This window comes from Heptranchias perlo, chromosome 35 (assembly GCF_035084215.1).
Source record: "Heptranchias perlo isolate sHepPer1 chromosome 35, sHepPer1.hap1, whole genome shotgun sequence".
In the NCBI taxonomy this organism is placed as follows: Eukaryota; Metazoa; Chordata; class Chondrichthyes; order Hexanchiformes; family Hexanchidae; genus Heptranchias; species Heptranchias perlo.
The window spans coordinates 10,308,390-10,329,821 of record NC_090359.1 but is presented as its reverse complement, the minus strand read 5'-3'; the positions used below and the strand labels follow the sequence as shown (position 1 = coordinate 10,329,821).

Genomic DNA, 21,432 nt, shown 5'->3' with positions numbered 1-21,432 from the left:
ACTGTTAGCATTTGAATGCTTTGAGAGACAGAGGTAGGAAGGGAAAGGGATTAACAGTTACACTGAGTAGGACCAAAATGGCTGAAGGCCCTACCACCAATAGAGCAAAGGCAGAGAGAGAAGACAGACAGGGACAAGCTGGGACTTAAAAAGTGAAGGTTCAGAGCATAGAAACAGAAGTGGGACATACAGCCATTTGAGCCAACTCAATGATTTAATTAGAACATGGATCTGTACATCAACTCATCCTTCAATACCCTGACCCAACAAAAGATTTCAGTCTTGAAAGCACCAATTAATCCCCAATATCCACAGACTTTCAAGGGAGAGAGTTCTAGATTTCCAGTACCTTTGAGGGGAAAAGTGCTTCCTCACTTACCTCCTAAATGGACTAGCTCTAATTTAAGATTATGACCCCCCCCCCCCCCTATTGCAAGGAGAATGTGGGGAAAGACTGTGGAGAGATGTAGAATAGAGGGTAAGAAATATGAATCCCAGGCATTGAATGCAGAGTGTATTGCAAAACACAACTTCAATAGAAAGCTCAGACACTAGGAAAGTGAACAATTGAGATTTAAGATATAGAATGTGGTGCAACTACTGCAAGGAAGAGGGAGACATTTTGATAATGACTGTACAATAAATCACATTATATTACAGCTTTAAAAAGACACTCACCATCCATCAATTGGGGGGAGGGGGTGCAGATTAGAGAAAAGGCAATAGATGAGTTGGAGAAAACAGAATTTTGTAATGTCACATTAGAATCTCCAATGTGAAGGGGTCAAATAAACAAAACTCACCATAGAAAGATAAACATAGAAGGAATAGAGCTCCATATTGATCTGCTTGTTGACACCATCCTCACACTCCTTGTTATAGTTCTGACACACTTGGGAAGCCATCTTTAAATTAACTTTAACAAAACTAACCAACTCTATTGAAGCAAGAAACTGAAAAACAGCCACCCAAAGCTCCATATTTATACTGCTGGTTAATCCTGGGCGTGGCAGCCTAGATGATGAGTGACAGTTGGCAATACCCAATCAGAAATTACATCCTCTCTCAGAACACCAATCAAGAAAAGGGAGGAGGGGAGATGACACCCAGAGCCAGTCAGAACTTTGAAGGAGGAGCATCATTGGCTGACAATTCAATAAAGATCCAATTGCTTTGACTTTCCTCAAACTGTAAAATCTGTTTCCGTGACCGGTGGGCACCGCAGGGACTGGAGTGCATCCTGGATCGATGTAATAAAATTATAATTTGACACTTATTTTGGGTTTATTGATTTACTGCACATAAACACAACCAAACCCCCCCTCCCCTTCTTATAAAAGGGGGGCCTAAAACACAAAAAAAGGAAAAGCAAAAAAACCATGGCTGCTCTTCCATCCCACACTCCAAAGAAAAAAAAATCTGATCGTGACCATATTCTTGACCATAATCGACCTTACTTTGATGGACCAATAAGGGAGACTTTGGGTTGCCCCAGGGTCACCAAACATAAACCATCACAAGTGGCCCTCTCAGGGCACCACTAATATTGGATGGTCCAATCAAACTGAAAAGATACCAAAATAAGCATCAAGTGCCACCAAAAACAACAGGATACTTTCCCAATTAAATCAGGATTCTATTATTGATGTCTGAAAGACAGTCTATACCCTGCGGTGCCCAGCGGTCGCGGAAGGCATCAAGCGTAACGGTGGACACCACATGCTCCCTCTCCGGGGCCACCCGGGCACTTGACCATAATGGACCAAATTGTCAATTGGTGGATCTGCCCCCATCCCATCGGTAATGGTCACTGATCGTGACGGTTCAAAGATCCAGAACCACAGGTTTAATTGTTGTTTGCGGGTCAGTGTCTTTGAATAATTCTGGATGGATCCGTGAGTTGGTTATTTGGCAAGTAGCTGCGGGTTTGAGGCAACATCCAAACAGATCAGAGCCTGTGAACAGCAACCAACAGCGAGTCAGGCGAATGGAAAGTGGGTGTGATGAACGTGTTAAACACAAGTCCTTCAATACTCCATCAATTCTAGGGTCAGTGAGCATCTGTACACACATCGGCTGGAAAGTGAAGGGGGCCACGGCATGTTGAGTTCTTGTTTTGTCATCATGACATTTTACAAACAATAAAATGCAGAGCGCTCCACGGGGAAGAGACTGTGGACCATTGACTGAAGGGATTTGGGGGGGGGGGGGGGGGGTTTGTTGTTGGGAGGGATTGCGGTGAGAGGCAAACACTGTGTAGTGTTGGTTGTATATACAGTGAGCGACAGTGGTGAACAGACTATCTGGTATTTCCTGGGTTTGGTAATCCCTTGTTTCAATGATTAATCTCTTGTACTTTTTGGACAGTCAAACACCAAGTGGAAAGAGTCGAGTGGTGAATTTTCTCATTCGAAAGGGGAGTTACTGATATTTCCCTAAATCCGGTCAGGGAAGGATGGGGCCCCGTGGATATTTTGTGTTCCAGATCACATCAGAATACTGTCGGATCAACAACAAACAGCAGGCTAAAAAAAAAATCAAAGGTGGAACCTAGTGAAGGAAAGATGAAGCAACGAAAAGTGGGGTCGATGGACTGATCTGATCATATGATCCCTGTGTGAGAATAACCTGAACATCACTGGTGCAAACTCAGTTAAAGCTTTAAACAGACCAAGTAGTTGGTGGTTTAGCCTTTAATTAGATGGCTCTATTCTCCAACTCTTCAGTAGACTTATAAGTGGCAGTTTTGGCAATTGGGATCTCGTGTTATTTGGTTCCAGGCCAAATAAGATTACACAAAGATTGTATTCGCAAGGAGAGGGGAATGGGGCAAGAACTGTTTAATGAAACAGAATCCAGCAAGGGAAACTTAGAGGGGCTCTTAGATTTGCAACAGCAAATGGAAGTATTTTAGAGGCTATGGGGTCCAGGATATAAAAGGTGCATGAGGTGAACAGAGACTGGAAAATAAAAATTGAGATTGAAACAAATAGCAGGAGCTGGACCAAAGTTCTGCACAGGAAGAAAAAGATGGGCTGAAGAGAAGGATGAAAGAGCCAGGTAACCCTAGCAGGAACAATTGGAGATTTGGTCTTACTTTGCTCCAGGATTTTTGTAACTACTTAAATTTGAATACCTGCTTCAGGGAACACTTCCCTCATGTCCTACAATGGACAAGTCAGCAGCAATGTGTGGGGTTGTTTATTCAGAAGGTTAACTACTGTAATCACCATTGATGCCCACATCCCATGAACGAATAGTAATAAAAAAATGCACACTCTCCAAAAGGGATTCAAGCCTATGTGGAGGAAGAGGTCTTACTGTAATCAGATTACACTTTAATCTCTACTACAGAACACCAAATATTGAAAGCTGTTAGGTACAAATCTAATTTTGGCCTGATGGCCATCCTAGGCTGCTGCAAAACCAAATTAAGCCTTCTGGAGGGGAAGGGGTTAAAACATCCATGTGCCCAAAGAAATCAGATTTTATCACGGTGACAACCTATTTCTTAGAATTTTTTTTTTGTTTGACGCAAAGCCACGTGCATCAGTGTTAGAATGTGCTCAATTACTGAAGAAAAGGAACCAGTTCAACATCAAAATGTTTTATTTCAGCTGCAAGAACACTCAACTACAATGTTTGGAAGTTAATCTTAGACTTTGAATTCCATTCCCAGTTCAGAGAGATGGCAACATAAAACTTCAATACACAAGTTGAATATCTGCAACATGGACAACAGTCCAGTCACTCCTCCCCCAGGGTGTGCTTGTCAAACAGGTACACTCCCATGCCATTCTCAGGGGCTCCCAGTCTCTTCAGGTTGGTGATGTGATCTCCAAGCTTCTTGATCATCTTCACTTGTTCATCCAAGTAGTGGGTCTCCAGGAAGTCACACAACTGGAAAGGGAAAAATAAAAATCAAGCTCGCTACTTGAATCATTAGGTTCCTTTAATCTCACTTCCCTACTGGGGAATACTCAAGGTCTCATTACAAAATATGGCCAAGAGACTACGAGATCTAACTCCTTGCCCTCCCAGCCACTGGTATTGAAAATAAATGCTGCCCTGACCCAGTCCCTCACCTAAAGTCAGTATCCATTTGAAGGTTCCCTTCAAGCCCAAGATATCTCAACCCTTCAAACAGATTGATTTCAAGGACAGATTTTAATGCTCACCTTCAGTAGATTTAACAAACCTCAGATTTAGAAATGGAAAGTATTGAGCTGCATTCAGTCTGATGTGATTTTAAAGGACAGTGCTAAATTACACAATCCCAAATTAAAAATAAACCCAAAAGCTAAATGCCACTGATGCATTAAGGACTTACATGAGGGTCTGTCCTCTCAGTGGACAGTTTGTGCAGATCCAGCAGACTCTGGTTCACATCCTTCTCCATCTGCAGAGCTCTCTGCATCGCCTCCAGACCATTGCCCCACTCATCCTGCTCTGGCTTCTGAAAAGGGAAGTCTTTCAAGTCACAAAATGCTCAAGCTCCCATCTGCATCCCATGCAGTATTAATCTCAAACTAGCCTGAAACAAGAGGATGACTGGAAAGTGGAAGAAAATTGATTTTTGCCCTGATGTTAGCAACAAGTACTCTGTTCAGTTATAATGTAGAACATGTGGCTCATTAATGAGAAAACATCTTCTCTGCTGTGGAGAAATTTTCCACATTCTGAAAGCTGGATAGAGGCTGCACTGGGGACCAATCATTCAATATGAAAATAAGCCTCAATAAATTACATTTGGTCCAGTCATGAACTCAACAACTGGCAGGTGGGTCATTAACCAGAGGACACACATTGAAGATAATGGGCAAAAGAACCAGAGGGAAGATAGAGATTTCATATATAAACAGTGAATTGTTACAATCTGGAATGAAATGCCTGAAAGGGAAGCTGATTCAATAGCAACTGTCAGAACAGATTTTTATGTATAGAATCATGAAAAGGAATAATTTACAGCTCTATGGGGAAAGAGCAGGGCACGAGGGACTAATTGGATATTCTTTCAAAGAGCCAGCACAGACACTATGAGCCAAATGGCCTGATTCTATGAACAAACCTTGATGTCCTCCAAGATGATTCGGCCTCCACGCTGATTCTGGAATTTCAGCAGTTTCTCAGCGTGCTCCCGTTCCTCATGTGACTGCTCCTTGAAGAATTCAGCAAAGTGACGCAGGGCAACATCATCCCGGTCAAAGTAATAGGACTGTAGGCACAAGAGTCAATTAAACAATCATACCAAATTAAGATAGAGAACAAACATCAGTACAGTGATTTCACCATGGATCAGGGAACCAAGGAGTTTGATCATTTTTAAAGAGTACTCATATTTCCTAACTCAGTTCACCTGGTGAAAGTAGACAACAGGTGGCCAGTGGAGAATGGAATCACCTCAGTCTTTGACCACACTGAGCAACTCAACTTAAACCCAAGCTTGAGCTACTTGGCCATTCAGGTACCTCCTGCCCACATCTCAATTTATACAAAGCATTAACCAGGAAGTCACATGACAGGTCCTCCTTCAGTGTTGGATACTGTGACCAAGGTGCCGAAAGCTACCTGTTCCACCACAAGTGATTCAGAAAGACCAGGGTGCACAATTAGTTAATTAACTCATGCAATGAGTCTCCTCCTTTTAGAGGGTCTGTGTGCTAGATCAGAACTTGTGACATTCCAAGAAAATAAGTTGTAACAGAGACAAACAATGTGAGAGGATAAAACTCAAATTAGTTCAGATCACTAAATTAGGGAAAATTTAGATGTACATTTGAAATCTGAAAAACTTGTCCAAATCAATAATCTGAACTCACCACAAACCCCCACCCCCTATTCACATGTCAAGGATCAGCACAGCCCAAGGAGGGCTGACCTGCTTCGTTCATGGTCTTGCCCAGTCCCATGTGGTCCAGGAGAGGGAGCATGCAGTGTCCACCATTTGAGGGCATGACCAGTGGGCACCAGTGAAGAGTGAGATATAAATTTCCTTTTGCTCAAATTAGGCTTTATGTTCATTGCTTTGTAGCAATTGGGCACTTTCCTGATAACAACAGAGAGCAACCCAATGTCAGCCTTACTTGATTAAAAAAGGCACACATTTCTCCACTGTGTTCTATACATTCCATCAATTACAAGTTTCTTGCTATTGTACAGACAAGGGTTACACTCCATCCCAAACCTGAACAAAACTCCCTTCATTAAGCAAGAAACTCCACCCATTTTGAAAATTCCCAATTTGATTTTAGAAACTTTGAGAAGTTCAATTAAGCTTTTGGCTGGAAAAGACAGGTTACAAGATCAAGAGTATGTAGCTATGGCTAAGAATGCCCATGGATTTGTGTTTTGACTAAAGATTTCACCACAGGTGTTTCAAAGACCCCAACTATGGGCAAGTCACCTGTAACTCAAAAGACACTCACTGGCCAATGTACTGAATCGGCTTTTTTTTTGGGGGGTGGGGAATGCATTTCACAGTCTCAATGTAAACTCCAACATGGAAACTATATAAAAAAGGACCCAGACAATCCATTTGAAAGGATAATGAAACATCACAACTATAAAGATACTTAAAACAAATATTAGAACAGCAAATTCAATTATTTTACTGAATTTAAAAGGTTAATTCACTAGAATTCAGTAAGTCTACATTAGTTAATAAGACAAAATACCCAAAGAAACCCAAAGCTCACCATAGAAAGATATGATGTGGAGATGCCGGTGATGGACTGGGGTTGACAATTGTAAACAATTTTACAACACCAAGTTATAGTCCAGCAATTTTATTTTAAATTCACAAGCTTTCGGAGATTTTCTCCTTCCTCAGGCATTTGAAGCATTCCTGAAACATTTGCCTGAGGAAGGAGAAAATCTCCGAAAGCTTGTGAATTTAAAATAAAATTGCTGGACTATAACTTGGTGTTGTAAAATTGTTTACATAGAAAGATAAACATAGGAGGAATAGAGCTCCATATTTATCTGCTTGTTGACACCATCCTCACACTCCTTGTGGTAATTCTGACACACTTGAGAAGCCATCCAAACTACTTTTTTTTTTAATAGACCAGCAACTGACTATAAACAATATGAACATAAGGACCTCAAACCTAAGCTGCTATATTTATTCTTTCAGACCCAACCCATCTTTAACTACAGGATGTGACATCACTGATGATAAATGTTTGGCAGCCAATCAAATAGCTGCTTTCTCATCACACGAACGGAAAGAAACCCTAACCCCTCCCCTGAAAAAAGTGGGGAGGGGGCCTAAAAACACCAAAAAAAACCCCAATATCTTCAGGATCCTCCTTTCATTCAATCACTTCTCTTGTTCTATTTCATAAGTTTCTTCACTTCATTTTAACCTGCTGTTTGTTTTTATTCTGTGACCTGTCTGTTTTTTAACCTCTCTTTCGAATGATTTCTCCCCCTGCTCCTCATTTGTTCTGTTCTTTTCTCCCCATCTCCCCCATTCCCCAGAATCCCACCCATTCCCATGTCCCCTTGTAACACTGTGCAGTCTGCAGCCTGTGTGTCCATGTCCCTGTGCTTCAGTCAGCCTGAGTCACTCTCTTCAATAAAAAATATTCCTTCCACTACGAGCATGCTATCCAGTCCCTCGGTGCCATTGTCTCAATGTTACTCTTTTAATTGAACAAGAAGGAGACACTGAGTTTCTCTTTTTTTCTAATGGGTCTTTGAGCCCCAGTGTCAGGAACCCCGAAAACCTATTCAAGTGCTGTAAGAATTTTTTCTTGTGGCACACCCAATCATAGCAATGAAACCGAATTAAACCAAAATGTCACTGTCGTAATCAACTATCCACTCCAGTCCCCGGTCTCAAACATAACGGCAGACACTCCGTGCTCCTTCTCCAGGGCCACCCGGGCACGGAGAATGCTGCGGAAGAGAGACAGACAGTCGGAGCGACCGCCCCCCCCATAGGCCATGTCTAGCCTGGACCTGTAGATGGCCACCTTGGACAGGCCCAGGACCAGACCCACGAGGACTTCAGTCCCACGCTCCTGATCTTTGGCCACCCATTGAGGGGAGTGGGGAGTTTGGGGGGGGCGGGGCGCAGGCAAGTCGGAGGACATTCTCATGGGTCTGGCCCTAGGCCTGTCCAAAGTGGTCATCTACAGGTCCAGGCTCGACCCGGCCCATGGGGACGGTCGCTCCGACCGTCTGCCTCTCTTCCGCAGCATTCTTCGCACCGCGATGGCCCTGGAGAGGGAGCACGCGGTGTCTGCCGGTACGTTTGAGGCTTTCCGCGACGGATGGGCACCGCAGGGATTGGAGTGCATCCTGGACCGAGATAATAAAACTATAATTTGACACTTATTTTTTTTTTGGATTTACTGCACATGAACACACCCTAACCCCCCCTTCTTATAAAAGGGGGGCCTAAAACACACAAAAAAAGCTGACTGCCCATAAAAAAAATTTAAATTATTATTTGACTCTGTTATCATTTAGTTTTTGGATTTTTTAAAAAAAAATAAAGTTACATCCTGAACCTCCCTCCCTCAATCTCATAAAAGGGGATCGAAACATACAAAAAAAGTCAACCTGATTCAAAACAAATCTACTTAATTGAAAAAAAAATGTTCTGATTGGCCTTAAATACAATCTCGACTACGCCTCTTTCTTGATTGGTGTCCTCAGTGGGCGTAGAGCTCTGAATGGCTAGTGTGAGTTTTTACTCATCATCGGGAATGCCACGCCTTGTATTACAGGCAGGCTGTCCCCAGACATATAAATAGAAGAGTTTGGGAATGCTCTGCGCCCGGGTGGCCCTGGAGATGGAGCACGCGGTGTCTCCCGGTACGCTCGAGGCTTTCTGCGACCGGGGGGCACCGCAGGGGCTGGAGTGCATCCTGGACGAGGATAATAAAGTTTTAATTTGAACACTTGGTTTTGGTTTGTTTGGGTTTTTAGTATTTAAGCACACCCCACACTCCCCCTTCTTATAAAAGGGGGGCCTAATAGGAAAAAGAAAAAATAGAAAAAAAAAGAGTTTGGGAAGACGTTAGCCTGGTTCAGCAAGTTAAAATACCTTCTTTGACAGTTAGAATGGATTCCCAGGTGTGTTAGAACTATCACAAGGAGTGAGGATGGTGTCAACAGGCAGATCAATATGGAGCTCTATTCCTCCTATGTTTATCTCTCCATAGTGAGTCTTTTTTTTGGACCCTATTCAATCCCTCAATCTATGTACAGTGGGTGTATTTTTGAAACCTGTAATTGTGCAAGTTAAATTGAATTGTTATAAACAAACTGTCTCCCTGTTCCTTACAGTAATTGTACTATAGGCTGAGTTTCTTCAATCTCTGACTCACGTTCCTGGGCTCTGAGCTTCTTCAAATTTACTTTTGGAATACACTGCATTCAATGGGGGCATGATCCTGGTGAAAGGAATGTTATTATTGGTCCTTCACTAATTTCCAGATATACTATTGAGTGTCATAATTTCAAGTTAAGCAAGTATTGATTTGTGAGCATATTCAAGTAAAATTTTAATTAAAGCTGAATTGGTGATTATTTTCCATTGGCTGGCTTCCCAATTGCTGGGAATGAAATTATCCACCATCTTTACCAGATTAGTGAAGCAAGTTGGCCTGTGCTAGTTTTCATAACAATCTGCAGACCAGTTCAGTGAGCCAGAAAGCAAAATATTGAAGTTGGCTTCATGTACAATACCCATGATTGGTCTTTGAGATATCCAACTACTTTTGATCTCTCCACAGTCCTATTACTTTGACCGGGATGATGTTGCCCTGCATCACTTTGTCAAGTTCTTCAAGGAGCAGTCACAGGAGAAACATGAGGATGCTGAGAAATTGCTGAAATTCCAGAATCATCTTGGAGGATATCCAGGTTGGGTTCAGCAAACAAGTGGTCTTTTACATGGCACCACTTTGCTTGTTCCAATTTATATGGAATTTGCTTCACAGAAACAGGTCATTTGGTCCAACTGGTCTATGTTTATGTCCATGCTCCAGAAAAGCCTCCTCCCACTTTACTTGATCGAATGTGATCAGCATATCTTTCTATTTCTTTTGCACTCATGGACATGTCGAGCTCCCCTTTAAATGCATCGATACTAATTGTCATTAATTTGACTCTTGTGGTTGTGATGGCTTAATTCAGTAATTCTATATTCTTAACACAATTGGTTCATGGTAACATGGACTTTTACTTTTTCCACCCTATTTTCCTTCAATGCTTTCTGGTGTATTGTTCGTTTGTTTAATCCATTACGTGAACTGGCTGAGACTTCCTTTTCAGAAGCCAGAGCAGGATGAGTGGAGCAATGGTCTGGAGGCGATGCAGAGAGCTCTGCAGATGGAGAAGGATGTGAGCCAGAGTCTGCTGGATCTGCACAAACTGTCCACTGAGAGGACAGACCCTCATGTAAGTCCTTAATGCATCAGTGGCATTTAGCTTTTGGGTTTATTTTTAATTTGGGATTGTGTAATTTAGCACTGTCCTTTAAAATCACATCAGACTGAATGCAGCTCAATACTTTCCATTTCTAAATCTGAGGTTTTTTAAATCTACTGAAGGCGAGCATTAAAATCTGTCCTTGAAATCAATCTGTTTCAAGGGTTGAGATATCTTGGGCTTGAAGGGAACCTTCAAATGGATACTGACTTTAGGTGAGGGGCAGGGCAGCATTTATTTTCAATACCAGTGGCTGGGAGGGCAAGGAGTTGGATCTCGTAGTCTCTTGGCCATATTTTGTAATGAGACCTTGAGTATTCCCCAGTAGGGAAGTGAGATTAAAGGAACCTAATGATTCAAGTAGCTAGCTTGATTTTTATTTTTCCCTTTCCAGTTGTGTGACTTCCTGGAGACCCACTACTTGGATGAACAAGTGAAGATGATCAAGAAGCTTGGAGATCACATCACCAACCTGAAGAGACTGGGAGCCCCTGAGAATGGCATGGGAGTGTACCTGTTTGACAAGCACACCCTGGGGGAGGAGTGACTGGACTGTTGTCCATGTTGCAGATATTCAACTTGTGTATTGAAGTTTTATGTTGCCATCTCTCTGAACTGGGAATGGAATTCAAAGTCTAAGATTAACTTCCAAACATTGTAGTTGAGTGTTCTTGCAGCTGAAATAAAACATTTTGATGTTGAACTGGTTCCTTTTCTTCAGTAATTGAGCACATTCTAACACCAATGCACGTGGCCTTGCGTCAAACAAAAAAAAATTCTAAGAAATAGGTTGTCACCGTGATAAAATCTGATTTGTTTGGGCACATGGATGTTTTAACCCCTTCCCCTCCAGAAGGCTTAATTTGGTTTTGTAGCAGCCGAGGATGGCCATCAGGCCAAAATTAGATTTGTACCTAACAGCTTTCAATATTTGGTGTTCTGTAGTAGAGATTAAAGTGTAATCTGATTCCAGTAAGACCTCTTCCTCCACATAGGCTTGAATCCCTTTTGGAGAGTGTGCATTTTTTTATTACTATTTGTTCATGGGATGTGGGCATCAATGGTGATTACAGTAGTTAACCTTCTGAATAAACAACCCCACACATTGCTGCTGACTTGTCCATTGTAGGACATGAGGGAAGTGTTCCCTGAAGCAGGTATTCAAATTTAAGTAGTTACAAAAATCCTGGAGCAAAGTAAGACCAAATCTCCAATTGTCCTGCTAGGGTTACCTGGCTCTTTCCTCCTTCTCTTCAGCCCATCTTTTTCTTCCTGTGCAGAACTTTGGTCCAGCTCCTGCTATTTGTTTCAATCTCAATTTTTATTTTCCAGTCTCTGTTCACCTCATGCACCCTTTATATCCTGGACCCCATAGCCTCTAAAATACTTCCATTTGCTGTTGCAAATCTAAGAGCTCCTCGAAGTTTCCCTTGCTGGATTCTGTTTCATTAAACAGTTCTTGCCCCATTCCCCTCTCCTTGCGAATACAATCTTTGTGTAATCTTATTTGGCCTGGAACCAAATAACACTCGATCCCAATTGCCAAAACTGCCACTTATAAGTCTACTGAAGAGTTGGAGAATAGAGCCATCTAATTAAAGGCTAAACCACCAACTATTTGGTCTGTTTAAAGCTTTAACTGAGTTTGCACCAGTGATGTTCAGGTTATTCTCACACAGGGATCATATGATCAGATCAGTCCATCGACCCCACTTTTCGTTGCTTCATCTTTCCTTCACTAGGTTCCACCTTTGATTTTTTAGCCTGCTGTTTGTTGTTGATCCGACAGTATTCTGATGTGATCTGGAACACAAAATATCCACGGAGCCCCATCCTTCCCTGACCGGATTTAGGGAAATATCAGTAACTCCCCTTTCTAATGAGAAAATTCACCACTCGACTCTTTCCACTTGGTGTTTGACTGTCCAAAAAGTACAAGAGATTAATCATTGAAACAAGTGATTACCAAACCCAGGAAATACCAGATAGTCTGTTCACCACTGTCGCTCACTGTATATACAACCAACACTACACACAGTGTTTGCCTCTCACCGCAATCCCTCCCAACACCAAATCCCTTCAGTCAATGGTCCACAGTCTCTTCCCCGTGGAGTGCTCTGCATTTTATGGTTTGTAAAATGTCATGATGACAAAACAAGAACTCAACATGCCGTGGCCCCCTTCACTTTCCAGCCGATGTGTGTACAGATGCTCACTGACCCTAGAATTGATGGAGTATTGAAGGACTTGTGTTTAACACGTTCATCACACCCACTTTCCATTCGCCTGACTCGCTGTTGGTTGCTGTTCACAGGCTCTGATCTGTTTGGATGTTGCCTCAAACCCGCAGCTACTTGCCAAATAACCAACTCACGGATCCATCCAGAATTATTCAAAGACACTGACCCGCAAACAACAATTAAACCTGTGGTTCTGGATCTTTGAACCGTCACGATCAGTGACCATAACCGATGGGGTGGGGGCAGATCCACCAATTGACAATTTGGTCCATTATGGTCAAGTGCCCGGGTGGCCCCGGAGAGGGAGCATGTGGTGTCCACCGTTACGCTTGATGCCTTCCGCGACCGCTGGGCACCGCAGGGTATAGACTGTCTTTCAGACATCAATAATAGAATCCTGATTTAATTGGGAAAGTATCCTGTTGTTTTTGGTGGCACTTGATGCTTATTTTGGTATCTTTTCAGTTTGATTGGACCATCCAATATTAGTGGTGCCCTGAGAGGGCCACTTGTGATGGTTTATGTTTGGTGACCCTGGGGCAACCCAGAGTCTCCCTTATTGGTCCATCAAAGAAATGTCGATTATGGTCAAGAATATGGTCACGATCAGATTTTTTATTCTTTGGAGTGTGGGATGGAAGAGCAGCCATGGTTTTTTTTCTTTTCCTTTTTTTGTGTTTTAGGCCCCCCTTTTATTAGAAGGGGAGGGGGGGTTTGGTTGTGTTTATGTGCAGTAAATCAATAAACCCAAAATAAGTGTCAAATTATAATTTTATTACATCGATCCAGGATGCACTCCAGTCCCTGCGGTGCCCACCGGTCACGGAAACAGATTTTACAGTTTGAGGAAAGTCAAAGCAATTGGATCTTTATTGAATTGTCAGCCAATGATGCTCCTCCTTCAAAGTTCTGACTGGCTCTGGGTGTCATCTCCCCTCCTCCCTTTTCTTGATTGGTGTTCTGAGAGAGGATGTAATTTCTGATTGGGTATTGCCAACTGTCACTCATCATCTAGGCTGCCACGCCCAGGATTAACCAGCAGTATAAATATGGAGCTTTGGGTGGCTGTTTTTCAGTTTCTTGCTTCAATAGAGTTGTTTAGTTTTGTTAAAGTTAATTTAAAGATGGCTTCCCAAGTGTGTCAGAACTATCACAAGGAGTGTGAGGATGGTGTCAACAAGCAGATCAATATGGAGCTCTATTCCTCCTATGTTTATCTTTCTATGGTGAGTTTTGTTTCTTTGACCCCTTCACATTGGAGATTGTAATGTGACATTACAAAATTCTGTTTTCTCCAACTCATCTATTGCCTTTTCTCTAATCTGCACCCCCTCCCCCCAATTGATGGATGGTGAGTGTCTTTTTAAAGCTGTAATATAATGTGATTTATTGTACAGTCATTATCAAAATGTCTCCCTCTTCCTTGCAGTAGTTGCACCACATTCTATATCTTAAATCTCAATTGTTCACTTTCCTGGTGTCTGAGCTTTCTATTGAAGTTGTGTTTTGCAATACACTCTGCATTCAATGCCTGGGATTCATATTTCTTACCCTCTATTCTACATCTCTCCACAGTCTTTCCCCACATTCTCCTTGCAATGGGGGGTCATAATCTTAAATTAGAGCTAGTCCATTTAGGAGGTAAGTGAGGAAGCACTTTTCCCCTCAAAGGTACTGGAAATCTAGAACTCTCTCTCCCTTGAAAGTCTGTGGATGTTGGGGATTAATTGGTGCTTTCAAGACTGAAATCTTTTGTTGGGTCAGGGTATTGAAGGATGAGTTGATGTACAGATCCATGTTCTAATTAAATCATTGAGTTGGCTCAAATGGCTGTATGTCCCACTTCTGTTTCTATGCTCTGAACCTTCACTTTTTAAGTACCAGCTTGTCCCTGTCTGTCTTCTCTCTCTGCCTTTGCTCTATTGGTGGTAGGGCCTTCAGCCATTTTGGTCCTACTCAGTGTAACTGTTAATCCCTTTGCCTTCCTACCTCTGTCTGTCTCTCAAAGCATTCAAATGCTAACAGTTTCTAGTCATGCAACTCTTACTGCTTGGTATCTGTTTCTCCTCTGAAATGCCTTGATGTTTAGTGTTGAAGGTGCTAAGTTAATGCTGTTTGTGGTAGTTGTAGAAAGGGGTTTGTTTCAAATTTCAGTCATGAAAAGGATGTAAGCTTTTATGTTCCTTCACTAATTTCTAGACATATAATCCAGTCTTGGGTGTGAAGATTAAAGTGAAATATTGTGTTGAGCATGTTCAAAGCTGAATTGGTAATTTTCCATTGGCCAGCTTCCCTATTGCTAGGAGTGAGATTATCTCACTACCAGGTTAGTGAAGCAAGTCAGCCTGTGCTAGTTTTCAGAACCATCTGCCTACAAGCTCAGTGAGACTTGAACCCTTGACAGAAAGCAAAATATTGAGGTTGGCTTTATGTACAATACCCATGATGATAATTCTGATACCCAACTACTTTTGATCTCACCAGTCCTATTACTTTGACCGGGATGATGTTGCCCTGCGTCACTTTGCTGAGTTCTTCAAGGAGCAGTCGCATGAGGAATGGGAGCACGCTGAGAAACTGCTGAAATTCCAGAATCAGCGTGGGGGCCGAGTCATCTTGGAGGATATCAAGGTTAGATTTCATGGAGTGGCCTTCTGAATGGCTCCCCTTAAATGGACAATTTTAAATATTTCTAAAGCAATTTGTTCTAATGCACATAATTACATAGAATGTCCAGCACAGAAACAGGACATTTCGCCCAACTGGTCTATGCTGGTGTTTATGCTCCACATGAGCTGCCTCCCACCTTCATCTTGCCCTATCATCACATCCATCTATTACTGTCTCCCTCAGTACTTCTCCTTAAAGACATTTATACTATTTGACTCGTGGTTGTGGTGGTGTAATTCTATATTCTTGGGACAATTGGTTCATGGCAACATGGACATCTGATTGCTTTTCAACCCTATTTTCCTTCAGTACTTTCTTGTGTATTTTGTTTAATCCATTAAGTGAACTGGCTGAGACCTGATTCCCTTTTCAGAAGCCAGAGCAGGATGAGTGGAGCAATGGTCTGGAGGCGATGCAGAGAGCTCTGCAGATGGAGAAGAATGTAAACCAGAGTCTGCTGGATCTGCACAAACTCTCCACTGAGAGGACAGACCCTCATGTAAGTTTTTAATGTGGGCCTTTGGGTAAGTTTGAGGTGGTGGTAATTTACTGTCCTTGAGCCTATTCAAAAGATCTTCATACCCAATAGCTTTGTTGGTTTCATGCTCAAGTTTTATTGGGGAGGGGAGACAGGAAAGGGAGATTGCCCTACTGTCTGCATTAGAAGTAAATGTATCTGATCCAAGGATCTAAGCACTTAATAGAGAGCAAAGTTACTGTATAAAATGCATCAATCTGAAGTGCACCACTTGACTATCCTCCAGACCAAGAAGATTAAAATCCAAACCCTTGGAGAAGCTCAGATCTTCCTCCATCTCTTGCTGGACATAACTATTTTCCATCTTTTGTTCCAGTTGTGTGACTTCCTGGAGACCCACTACTTGGATGAACAAGTGAAGATGATCAAGAAGCTTGGAGATCACATCACCAACCTGAAGAGACTGGGAGCCCCTGAGAATGGCATGGGAGTGTACCTGTTTGACAAGCTCACCCTGGGGGAGAGTGATTGAACTGACTGCAGGGATAAAGCTTATTGTTCAGTACTCCTGTTTATAGTCTGAAGAACCCCTATCCTGTAGCAATGGTGACTTTGTACTAAGAGCTGTGAGACCTGGGCTCTTGATGTGAAATGTAATAGTAACTGGAAATAAACTGTTACAGAAGACTGGGTTATGGCTCCTTGTAAATTGAGTGATTGCTTATTTTTCAGATTAACATAATTCAGCTGTTGTAACAAATTACATTGGGCTATGTATTGGCTTTAGGGTGAGATTCTGCCCTATGACATTTTTTCTTCTGGGGTCATATCAATGTAGTGACTTGGGTGTTGAGGGCCAATGTGTCTGCCTTGAGTGTAAATTGTATTTATGCAGTAAAATGATTACTGCTGATTTCAATGCAAAGAACAATACAGTAATGAGTTACTGTTCCTATTAGTACTGCATATTATCAACTGTTTAACTCATTAATGATGCAAAATCAGCTGCTGTAACATTTTGTTCCAATAAAACACAAGGAAAGTGAACTAGTAATTTCAGTCCAATAGGCAATTTTTTAAGAATAGTATCTGCCTGGGGAAGAACAATCCAGATGCTTTTTTTTCAAAGATGCTACAGACCTCAGTAGGTAGTTGGGGTAGCTTATGAAATCACTCACTATTACTCCTAATAAACTGTTTGGAGTCAAATAGGTCTCATATGGGGGAGTGCAGGTTCCCTGTTTGTCTATTTCCCTTCATTTTCATCTTCTGCCCCCCACCCCCATGTTTATCTCCCCCATGAATAATAAATTGGGTATGGTACAGAAAAAATACCTCGAACTAAACTCCAGCAAACAAAATCTTCCTTCTGGGAGACGTAGTAAATGCACTAAACAACTAACTTGAACCATTAAGTTGAATAGATAAGGCTCCTAAACTCTTCCATACCACTACTGTTCCATCAATTCATAAACCCAATATAAGCAGCTCATCCATAAATCTATCAATTTGTATTTATCCCATTGTGCAGTTAATACTAGATTACAATTCTAAATTCTACTGGATCACCATTTCATTTAAACCAAGTTAAATAGATATTTTGCCTGAAACTCCACATCCCAATGCCATCAATTCATAAACACAATACAATCAGCTCCTCCATAAATGTGTCGATTTGCCTATAGTCCTATTGTGCGTTCCATACCAAATTGTAATCAACCTTTCCAAATCCTATGGGTTCTCCATTCATCTCCTTCACCCCTATGAATGGATTCAAATGTTGATGCTGTAGCTGTAATTATCCAGTGTTTCCAAGTGAAGTTTAGGAACTTGTGACTTGCACTGGGTGTGATAGAATTGCCGTCTTCAGTCAGTCCATGTTAATATCTTTATATTGATGGAGTAAATAAGGGGAAACTGATTCCAGTAGCAGACCGGTTAGTAACCAGCAAACACAGATTTAAGGTGATTGGTAAAAGAACCAGAAGTGACACGAAACTTTTTTCAGTGTTCTGATCTGGAATGCATTGACTCATCGGGTGGTGGAAGCAGATTTAATAACTTTCAAAAGGAAATTGGATAAATACTTGAAGGGGGAAAGAGCAGGGGAGTGGGACTAATTGGATAGCTCTTTCAAAGAGGCAGCATAGGCACAATGGGCTGAATGGCTTCTTTCTGTGCTGTAATAGTTGGATATTATGATCTCTAAAGGCACTTTTGGGATATCAATGTCACCACATTTCATACGTTGTTGAGTCATAATTTTACGAGTCAGTGTGGATTATCTGGTAGCTTTGACTGCTGCATAGTTCGCACCTTTGAGGTGTAGTCACTGTTGTAAGGTAAGAAATGCGGCAGTCAATTTGCCTCCAGCAAGGACCCAAAAACAGCAATGAAATATTGACCTGATAATCTGTTTTAGTGATGTTAGTTGAGGGATAAATATTGGTCCAGGTATTGGGGAGAACTCCGCTGCTCTTCCTCGAAATAGTGCTGTGGGATATTTTACGTCCACCTGAGAGAGCAGATGAGGCCTCGATTTAATATCACATCCAAAAGACGGCACCTCCGACAGTACAGCACTCCCTTCGTCAGCCTAGATTATGTGCTCAAGTCTCTGGATGATGACTTGAACCCACAATCTTCTGACTCTGAGGTGAGAGTGCTGCCACTGAGCCACAGCTGACACAAATGGAGATGTTTGTGTGGGTGACATTGCATTCAGTAATCTTCACTCCCTCTCATTCTCGCTGAATATCCTGAATTTTACCAAACAACATTTCATGAGAATCAAAACTAAAAATGATGCATCCCACAATGCTTTGCCCAGTTGATGCCCCCACGCTGCCAATCCTCAGACACACCCATTCTCTATATTAGAACTGGGGACGATTCACACCATCCATGGGATGGAATTTCCATTTCTCTGACCAATGGATGGTTTGCAAATTCACTCAAGACAACTTGATTGCTTTGAATATTGTCTCAACATCACAATCACGAACAAGTAATAAACTTGACCAGATTATGAAAAGCCACTTCAGTGAAAATATCAAATTATTATCAAATAATTCAAAGTTATGATTCCAAGAGATTGAAACAAAGAGAAACTTTCAGATTTTTTTTTTTTCTTTTTTTCACTTTCAGATTTTTTTTTTCCTTTTTTATTTTTTTTTATTTTGTTAGGCCCCCCCTTTTATAAGAAGGGGGGGTGTGTGGGGTGTGCTTAAATACTAAAACCAAACAAACCAAAACCAAGTGTTCAAATTAAAATTTTATTCTCCTCGTCCAGGATACACTCCAGCCCCTGCGGTGCCCACCGGTCGCGGAAAGACTCGAGCGTACCGGCAGACACCGCATGCTCCATCTCCAGGGCCACCCGGGCGCGGAGCATTCCGCGGAAGAGAGGCAGACAGGCCGAGCGACCGCCCCCACGGACCACGATCATCCTAGACCTGTGGATGGCCACCTTGGACAGGCCCAGGAGCAGGCCCACGAGGACGTCCACCGACCTGCCCGCTCCCCTCCTCACCGGGCGGCCAAAGATCAGGAGCGTGGGACTGAAATGCAGCCAGAACTTGAGGAGCAGCCCCTTCAAATAATGGAACAGGGGCTGCAGAAATCACAAGCGGCCTGGGTGTCCGTGAAATGGCGTAACCGCCGGTTGCACGCGACTGCTCCGTGCAACACCCTCCACCCCAGATCCCCGATGGAACACGGGAGGATCCCTGAGTAGAGAGCCCCCCACTGGGAACCCCCGTCTCCGCCGGACGGCAGGATGGTACGCCAGGGCGTGTCCGGCCGAGAGACGAGGGCGAGGAAGTGGATGGTGTGCAGGAGCAGCCCGTACAGGAAATCCCTCCGCGCGGTGTGAAACGGCACGGAGGGAATTTCCGAGAGACGGCTCAAGTTGTGAGGCGCGGCCCCCCGAGGGAGGTTCCGGGGTTTGGCGCCGAGGAGGAACTCCGTCCGAACGGGGGTCAGGTCGGACGGGATGGCTCCGCACGCCTGAGCCGCCTCCACATCCCGAGTGGAGTCAGGGCCGAGCGCCGATTTCAACGCCTGGATGGCGATGGCTGCGTCCCCGGCACGCCACGAGGACATCCGTGCGGCGAGCGCCCACGGCTCCAACCAACCCGACCCACCGCCATCCAGGACGTCCCTGACTCTGGTCACCCGACCGGCCACAGCCCTCCGCACCGACAGCCGCGAGTGGCCGAAGCCGATATCGCGGAGGAACGGATTCCCGAGCAGCGGCTCCTGCAGGACGGCCGCTACCCCTGACGGGCGAGAGCTCCGACCGGAGGCGACCATGTTCCAGACCCTGAGCAGATCCTGGTAAAAGACAGGCAGCTCCCGCAAAGACGTGCGGCCGCCCAGCAGCGAGACGAACAGGAGCTGCGTGTCGTAGTTCAGGCCGTGCAGCTGGCGGAAAAAATACGTCGCCAGCGCACGCCATCTAAGAGGACGCTCAACGTACAGGTATCGCCGCAGCGTCCAAAGGCGGAAAGTTGCCACCTGGGTGCGGACGCACACCAGCCCCTGACCGCCCTCCCTAAGCGGGAGACTCAGGACCGCGGCAGCGACCCAGTGTATCCCTCTGGCCCAGAAGAAGTCGACGAACTTCCTCTGAATCTTGGCGACAAACTCGGGGGGTGGGGTCAAAGTGACCAACCGGTACCACAACATGGCGGCCACCAGCTGGTTTATGACCAGCACTCGACCCCTGTAGGATAACACTCGGAGCAGTCCTGTCCAGCACGCCAGGCGAGCGGCGACCTTGGCCTCCAGCTCTTCCCAGTTCGCCGGCCAGGCTTCCTCGGCAGGGCCGAGGTAGACTCCCAGGTACCGGAGGTGCGTGGTACTCCAGGCGAAAGGCCTGAGCTCCTCCGGCAGGGAGTCCACCCGCCACTGACCCACCAGAAAACTAGACGAAACTGGAGTGCATCCTGGATATCCAAGGGTCCAGGATGCTCGCGGTCCGTGGGGGCGGTCGCTCGGCCTGTCTGCCTCTCTTTCGCGGGTTGCTCCGCGCCCGGGTGGCCCTGGAGATGGAGCACGCGGTGTCTGCCGGTACGCTTGAGGCTTTCCGCGACCGGTGGTCACCGCAGGGGCTGGAGTGCATCCTGGACGAGGAAAATAAAATTTTAATTTGATGCCTGGTTTCGTTTTATTTGGTTTTTCGTACTTAAGCACACCCTACACCACCCCCCCCCCCCCTCCTTATAAAAGGGGGGACTAAAAAACACAAAAAAAAAAGAAGAAAAAAAAGGGTGCTCGTTCGTGGGTAAAGTGATAGTTGAATTATTTGGTATCATGGGGGATTTTGTAGTGAGAGCTTTGTTCTCGGTGCTGGTGTTAGTTGGAGCGGTTTGTTGCTCTGATATTTGGCAACAGTTTCGAGGCCAGAGATTTCCATGGAGAAGAGTAAAACCCACCCCTGTGCCCCAGAGAGTCCCTCCCCCTGTCCCTCCCTTTGGTTCCCATTTCAGTGTGTCTGAGGGGAGAAGTCTGTCTCCACTGCAGACTGTGATGGTGCAGTGTGGAGAGCAGAACCTGCTGGTGAGGGGAGACATGGATTTATTTGGAACCAGGCAC

At 43.9% G+C, this 21,432-nt stretch overlaps 2 protein-coding genes and 1 pseudogene across 2 annotated transcripts; 2 read left to right on the top strand and 1 right to left on the bottom strand.

Moving 5' to 3' along the window:
- Positions 1-3,646: 3,646 nt before the first annotated feature.
- On the bottom strand, positions 3,647-7,130 carry LOC137302025 (ferritin heavy chain A-like; annotated as a pseudogene).
- Positions 7,131-10,318: 3,188 nt separating this feature from the next.
- Positions 10,319-11,149, top strand: LOC137302347 (ferritin heavy chain-like). The gene is made up of 2 exons (XM_067971984.1): positions 10,319-10,416; positions 10,841-11,149. Exons 1-2 carry the CDS (start codon positions 10,330-10,332, stop codon positions 10,991-10,993), a joined length of 240 nt encoding a protein of 79 aa, XP_067828085.1. The 5' UTR covers positions 10,319-10,329; the 3' UTR covers positions 10,994-11,149.
- Positions 11,150-13,810: 2,661 nt separating this feature from the next.
- LOC137302225 (ferritin heavy chain B-like) lies at positions 13,811-16,521 on the top strand. Its single transcript, XM_067971881.1, has 4 exons — positions 13,811-13,912; positions 15,171-15,317; positions 15,730-15,855; positions 16,211-16,521. The coding sequence occupies exons 1-4, from the start codon at positions 13,811-13,813 to the stop codon at positions 16,364-16,366; spliced, it is 531 nt and encodes a 176-aa protein (XP_067827982.1). The 3' UTR covers positions 16,367-16,521.
- Positions 16,522-21,432: the final 4,911 nt, after the last annotated feature.